The sequence below is a fragment of the Penaeus monodon genome, chromosome 15, assembly GCF_015228065.2.
Source record: "Penaeus monodon isolate SGIC_2016 chromosome 15, NSTDA_Pmon_1, whole genome shotgun sequence".
Classification (NCBI taxonomy): domain Eukaryota; kingdom Metazoa; phylum Arthropoda; class Malacostraca; order Decapoda; family Penaeidae; genus Penaeus; species Penaeus monodon.
This window is the reverse complement of record NC_051400.1, coordinates 14,595,018-14,595,422: the sequence shown is the minus strand read 5'-3', so window position 1 is coordinate 14,595,422 and position 405 is coordinate 14,595,018. Positions and strand designations below refer to the sequence as shown.

At 44.0% G+C, this 405-nt stretch overlaps 1 protein-coding gene across 1 annotated transcript in view; it reads left to right on the top strand.

Annotated features, from left to right (window-relative positions):
• LOC119581764 (allantoinase-like) overlaps window positions 1-405 on the top strand; it is a gene marked incomplete in the record, with an annotated part of 9,707 nt that overhangs the window by 4,806 nt on the left and 4,496 nt on the right. Inside the window, 1 exon segment of the mRNA XM_037929898.1 lies at window positions 124-278. Within this exon segment, the coding sequence (XP_037785826.1) occupies window positions 124-278 (155 nt within the window).

Here is a 405-nt window from a genome sequence, read left to right as displayed (position 1 = left end):
CACGTGTTTTATGACGGAAAAAGGGCAGCAGCAAATAGACACATATCATTTGAAACATTTCCGTCCAATGCTATCATGCCAACACCCAAAATGTAAAGAAAGATTCGCCCCTGATTCACGCAGGAAACGCTTCCGAGCTGCGTGACATGGTCGCCAACGGCATTTGTGGATTCAAGTGCTTCCTCATCCACAGCGGAGTGGATGAGTTCCCGAGTGTGGATTATGCGCAGGTGGAAGAGGCTCTCACACAGCTCTCGGATACGTCTTCTGTTTTACTGGTTTGTGCACAATATGTCTTCTTCCCAAATGAGAACTGTTCTGAAGAGTTTTTTCACGAGTAACTTTAACAGACGTTTGCGAATACAGGATCATTTCTAAATCTTATTTAAACTTGTATTAAACGGG